General features: G+C 46.5%; 1 protein-coding gene across 3 annotated transcripts in view; it reads left to right on the top strand.

The window, feature by feature from the left end:
- The first annotated feature begins 720 nt into the window (after positions 1 to 720).
- The window catches only part of TCTN2 (tectonic family member 2), a 29,050-nt gene continuing 23,770 nt past the window's right edge, over positions 721 to 6,000 (top strand). The window contains exons 1-5 of one of the 3 annotated variants that reach the window (XM_086681496.1): positions 721 to 920; positions 1,051 to 1,158; positions 1,634 to 1,710; positions 2,551 to 2,746; positions 4,826 to 4,894. In XM_086681496.1, the coding sequence (XP_086537622.1) occupies positions 839 to 920; positions 1,051 to 1,158; positions 1,634 to 1,710; positions 2,551 to 2,746; positions 4,826 to 4,894 (532 nt within the window). In that variant the 5' untranslated portion in view covers positions 721 to 838. Of the gene's footprint in view, positions 921 to 1,050; positions 1,159 to 1,633; positions 1,711 to 2,550; positions 2,747 to 3,550; positions 3,892 to 4,825; positions 4,895 to 6,000 lie in introns of those variants that run through there. The other 2 variants (XM_086681494.1, XM_086681495.1) reach the window with 2 other exon arrangements.

Raw genomic sequence — 6,000 nt, 5'->3', positions numbered from 1 at the left:
GATTTGGCAAGAGCGTAAGAACAAGGTGGAACTCAGTGCCGGGCACTTGTAGAACCTCAGCTCTCCGATTGGTTTCAGAATGTTAGGTTTGCCGATCCTCACACTGTCCTATCAGGGAGAGACCATTATCTGCCTTCTATAGAGGAGGTAACTCAAGTTTAGAGAGGTCAGGTGACCTGCCCCCGGTCCCGTAGCGACCTCAGCGTCTGCACGCCGTCACTATAATAATGTCTGAGATGCTTTGAGGCTAGTGACGTAAGAATTGGGATACTTTTGTGTCTGCCCCAATGCTGGGCAAAACGTTTAGTGTTCCTCGAGCAGATCTACTCTCGAGTGCTGACAGCTCTGTGCGGTAAATACAAACAGCAAAACACTCTTCAAAACGCTGGGAGAATCATAATAAAAACAATTCAACAGCCCTGCAGCCTCATCCCCTTTTTGTCCTTCTCCCAAAGTCCCCATAAAAATGACGTTTATTAAGGAGCTTGTTTAGAAGCCAGTGTCTGTAGGTATGCTAGCTTTTGCGTGCGTGACTGAACTAACCCTCTTAAACGGGACGCAGACTCCAACTTTTTCGGGATCGAGATTTAAAGGCGCAGGGCCCGTGGGCGGGGCCGGGATGCTGCGGCCCCGGGTTGGGGGCGGGCTCTCTGCTGCATTCCACCCAATCACCGCCAGTCTCTCCTCCAGGCCCGCGGCCGATTGGTGGTTGCCATAGCTCCGGTTGGTTTGACAAGATGGCGGCGGCGGGGCGGTGCGGGCCCAGTCGTCGCGTACAGAGCGTCCCAGCTTCTAGCGCGGGAGCGGGTTTGTGAAGCGGGCCGCGCGAGCCCCAGGCATGGGCTTGCCGCCGCCGGCCCCTCTGCTCTTGGGGCTTCTCCTTCTGCTGGACGTCCTGAGGCCGCTGTGGGGGGACCTGGGTGTGTACGGCAGGGCAGGGGCCCGAAGGGCGGGTGGGTTGGGGACGAGGCGTTTAACGGGCCAGATTTGGGACTCCTTCGGGTGCCCTTGCAACTAGTAACTCCGCCCTTCCCCTTCTTTCCCGACCAGTTTTCATCCCTGCTTTCATCCGTATGACCGGCCCTGCGGTCAGCGCTTCCCTGGTCGGAGGCACCGAGGATGTGACCGTGTCCCTGGCCTTGCTGCAGGACAAGGAGGGTAAGGAGTCTGGCCCTCCCTGTGGGGAGGGTGGGGGTTGGGCCAGGGCCACGCCGCCCAAGGAGGTGGCATCCCAGGAGGTGGCATACCCTGGGGCCCCGGCCGCTGTCCACTGCAAAGTCGGCGTGGGGGCAGGAATGGGGGGCTGCTGTGGACCAAAGAGGACCGACGGACAGGCTTGGTGAAAGAAAGCCTGGAACAGTAATGGCTCACGTTCACTGAGCTGCCTGTCCCCTGTGGTTTACATGCATCACTGCATTTCCCCAGTAAGAACAGTAATACACTTTCATGTCGTGTAACACATGAAGACACGAGAGTTCGCAGAGGCTGTTACTTGTCCAAAGTTGCACAGCTCGTGAAGGGCCCAATCCCAGGCTTGGAAAAGGATTCCCTCCCAGGGAGCCTGACTCCAGCATGCACACCCTTAGCTGCTGGGCAACACTGCCTCCTTGCATCCTGATCTTCTCCCCCATAGGCTTATTGCCAACTCCAGCTTGTGGAGCGCTGACCAATGAGACGGGAGACTGGAGCTTGACTGTGACCCCCAGTGTGGTAAGGCCAGAGGTAAAACTTTTCCCGGGGCGTCTGCGGAGACCCACATTTAGTGTTTCTGCAGTGCTGTTTTGGTTGGACAAGGTATGGTTTTGTCTGTGCTTGGAACCACTGTGAAACTACGGGTTACCAGATCGAGGAGACGCCCCTCCAGCCCAGAGGTGCTTACGGTAGGGCTAGCGGTCCTTGGACGGGTTTCAAGAAGTTTGTGAACTCACTGAAATTGTGTGTAACATTATGTGTGTGTGCATTTTCCTCATGAGGTGGTTGCCAGCTTCCATCAGATTTTCAAATGGATCTGTGACTCAGAAATCTTGACCTCAGCTCAGGTCTTGATCTCACGGTTAGTGAGTTCAAGCCCTGTGTTGGGCTCCATGCTGGGCATGGAGGCTACTTAAAAAAAACAGCAACTCTCATTTAATAAATGTTTTATTGAATGCCTAGTATGTGCAAGACACCAGCGATGGAAATATGGACGAGAAAGCGACTGCGTGCACCCCAGGAACTGGGGACTCTTTTCATTGACTTTTTAATGTGTGTATTTAGTCTTCTGCTGATATGGTGATAGGATGATAAAAAAGAAAAACTAAAGAGATGCTGGACAAACTGAGTTAATTTATCAGACTTGCTTGCTTTTCTGCTAAACTGAGGATTAGGAATCAGGGCTTACGAATCGCCAGAGGTTTACCGGCTGAGTGATGGCAGCTTTGCGTACGGTTTTCCTTTCGTAAAGTGAACCGAGGCAGCTGTGTGATTTTACTGTGTTTTCCGTTGTGTGTTCTTATAATTATCCATGCTGTGTTGAGTCACCTTAAAAAGTGCAGCGACTTTTCCTTTCAGAGCGCGTTGGATGTGACAGTGAGGCTGAAGAGGGGTCTGCAGGGGTGTTCCGCTAACGAGACAGATCCCTTCTCAGAGCCCCCGTGTATTGTCCAAACTCTTCTGGTTTCGGCATCTCACAATTCGTCCTGTTTAGCACATCTGCTCATTCGAGTGGAGATTTACGCCAACTCTTCTTCGGCCCGGAATGCATCAGGCAAGTCAAGTTCAAACATTCACGCCGAACGTTGTCTGTCGGGTTCTGAGTGCGTGCCGTGCCCTTTGTACGCTTTGCTCTGGAGTCAGTGTTGCCTTCTTCAGCCTACTTTCCTTTTGTTTAATTTTCTTATTTTAGAAGTTTCTACTTTGTATTATTGCACTTAATTAGGATCTATGTTATTCCGCTGTGCCGTTTGTATCTTTGTAGACTGCCTGAAAGGGAGAAAGTGAGGTTTGTTTCTGTGTCTTGATTCTTATGACTCCATCTTAAAACCAAAACCAAAACAAAAAAGTCAAGGGGAAGATTAATGAAGGAGTTTACAAAAAACAAAACAAACAAAGAAACCAAAAAACCAACCAAACAAACAAACAACCAGTAGATTTTCAGTGAAAGCTTTGGACCTCCAGCTCCCTTTCTAGTGTCAGCCTATTAATTTATGCTTATGGAAGCATGTGGTGTATTCTCTTGTTTCAAAAACAATACATACACACACTAATAACACACAGTTCACTATTCTATGCCTTTTAGAAATCAATTCCATATAGGGGCACCTGGGTGGCTCTGTTGGTTGAATGTCCGAATCTGGCTCAGGTCATGATCTCACGGTTCGTGGGTTCGAGTCCCGTGTCGGGCTCTGTGCTGACAGCTTGGAGCCTGGAGCCTGTTTCAGATTCTGTGTCTCCCTCTCTCTGACCCTCCCCCATTTGCACTCTGTCTCTCCCTCTCTCAAAAATAAGTAAACATTAAAAAAATTGGTAAAAAAATAAATAAGTTCCATATAAACGCATGTAGGTTCACCTCATTCTTTTTAATAGCTGCATAATATTCCATCGCGTGCAGATACCGTTGTGTATTTGACTAGTCTCTTACTGATGGAATCTGAGTCACTTCCAGCGTGCGGTGTGTAGCTAGAGCAAATATCACCACGCACGTCTGCTTTTGGACACGAAAATGGCCTTGTGTTCTTCTCCTGTTCACACGGCAGGTTTTCTAAGAATGACAGAATGTAGCTGTGCCAGTGTTGAAGGTCCACTTTGATAGGTGCCACCACCATGTTCCCTGTCTCCTGCAGTCAACGTAGCAACTCTTGCCTTTGCAGTCCCCCGGGATGAAGGGAGAAGCGTTCGTCCTCAGTAGCGAAGGTCTGTCACTTGTCATTTTGAGACTCCCACACTGTCGCTTCCCTTGTCACATCCCCTCACTGTGATCCCTCTTGTGATTTTGGAAGTTGAGGAGGGTTAGATATGTTCAGACGGTGCCATCCATTGGGCCACCCTGCCTTCAGTGTGCTTACGCGGAAACATCTCCAAGATCTATTACCAAGTGCAAAAAGCAGCCGCACACGGGTGCTTATAGCATGGAATGGGACTATATATTTGCATACGAAAGTTCTGGAAGGCTATCTGAGAAGCTAACCATGTAGGGCCATTTGCGCAAGTGGTGTGGGAACAGGAAGGGCTGGCTGGGAGGACTTCACTGTGTACCTTTTTTTAGATCCTCTTGAGGTTTTTTTGTTAAATTTTTTTTTAAAGTTTATTTAATTTTGAGACAGAACACAAGCTGGGGAGGGTCAGAGAGAGACACACACACACACACACACACACACACACACACACACACACACACACAGAATCCGAAGCAGGCTCCAGGCTCCGAGTTGTCAGCACAGAGCCCGATGCGGGGCTCAAACCCATGAACCATGAGATCATGACCTGAGCCAAAGTCAGATGCTTAACCGACAAAGCCACCCAGGTGCCTCCTCTTGAGTTTTTTGAACATGTGAATCTGTGACCAATTTAAAGGTCTAAAGTTTTGTTTTTAGGAGAAAAAACCAAAAAACATTCTCTAATGCTTAAAATTTAAAGCCAAAAAATAATATTCAGGGGGTGCTGAAAAAAATCTACAGGAAGGATTAGTAGCTGTACCATTCGACGTGGTGACTTTTCTTCTTTTTAAAAAATATGCTTGACTGCATTTAGGTAATAGATCAGAACGTCTTTGTATAAATAGCCAAACTTAGGAAAATTAGACTCTGTGTATTGGTAGTTATGAGATGTTCGCTCTGACCCCATGAAGGTATGAAAAATTTTGCACCCAGTCAGACAGAGATCAGAACGAGAACAAGGACGGAAGGACAGATGGGAGGTACGTGGTATGCCTAGGAACAATCAAGGTAGCAAATGGCGTAGGAGACATATAGGTAGATGCACAGATACCTACCTATATATCGCATAGTAAAACCCTATTCTAAAATGCCCTGTTTTTATTCCACTGGTTTGATTATACTGATGGCCAGACCCTTGCCTGAGTAACAGACTATGTTACTCAGACCTTCTCCTTATTCCTGAGACCATTGACATACTGGGGTTCTACTATATTCTAGCATAGAATTCTGCATAATTAGCTGTTTTTGAGATGCTTTAACTGTCATGTCATTGAAGTTAACTGTTATAAGTGATTGCTACATAGTTTTTTTTTTTTTTTAAACTACTATATCGGTCTTTCTTTCTTTCTTTCTTTCTTTCTTTAATATATGAAATTTATTGTCAAATTGGTTTCCATACAACACCCAGTGCTACGTAGTTTTTCAACATGTACCCAATCTTAGGACAAAAGTAAAGTTTCAAAGTAAAATTTATCTGATAAATTGTCGCAGGGGAACTGGAAACATTACTGTCTGGATTCTGAATTAGGAGGTTGAAATGTAATGTGACGTATTCCTTTTCCAATTCATGTAAAAATTATTAATTTCCCCCACACTTCCACACTTGAGCTAGAATCAGGATATAAAGAGTTGGGTCTGCAGTGCGATAGGACATGAGGTTGAGCAGGCAGCATGATTAGACATAATCTTGCGGCCAAATGGGCCCCCAGATAATGTCTCTGAAATGTCCTCATGGCTTTGGTTTTATCTGCTGGAAGAGGTAATGCATTTGAAGGGGTCAATGGGTAATGTCACTCTGTGTTATGAAAAGGATTGTTCAGTGTATTGAAAAATAAGGTCAGTGCGTTACCTTTATCCTAACTTGTAAATTTTAGTCATGATTATCTTTAAGATCAAGCGTGACTTCATTTTGTTATAATTAGCATATTTTCCTATATTTGGGTTTTTGTTGGAGTAGTAGATACAGGCCCAGATAGGGTTTATGCATAACTCAGAGATTCCTTAATATGTAATATTTGGTCCTGGTGATTTGTAAAACAATGATCCAGCTTTCTTTCGAGTATCAAAAATGTGGCAATGCTTTGTC

The sequence above is a fragment of the Puma concolor genome, chromosome D3 (genome assembly GCF_028749965.1).
Source record: "Puma concolor isolate L17-30 chromosome D3, mPumCon1.1.hap2, whole genome shotgun sequence".
NCBI lineage: Eukaryota > Metazoa > Chordata > Mammalia > Carnivora > Felidae > Puma > Puma concolor.
This window is presented reverse-complemented; position numbering and strand designations above follow the sequence as displayed.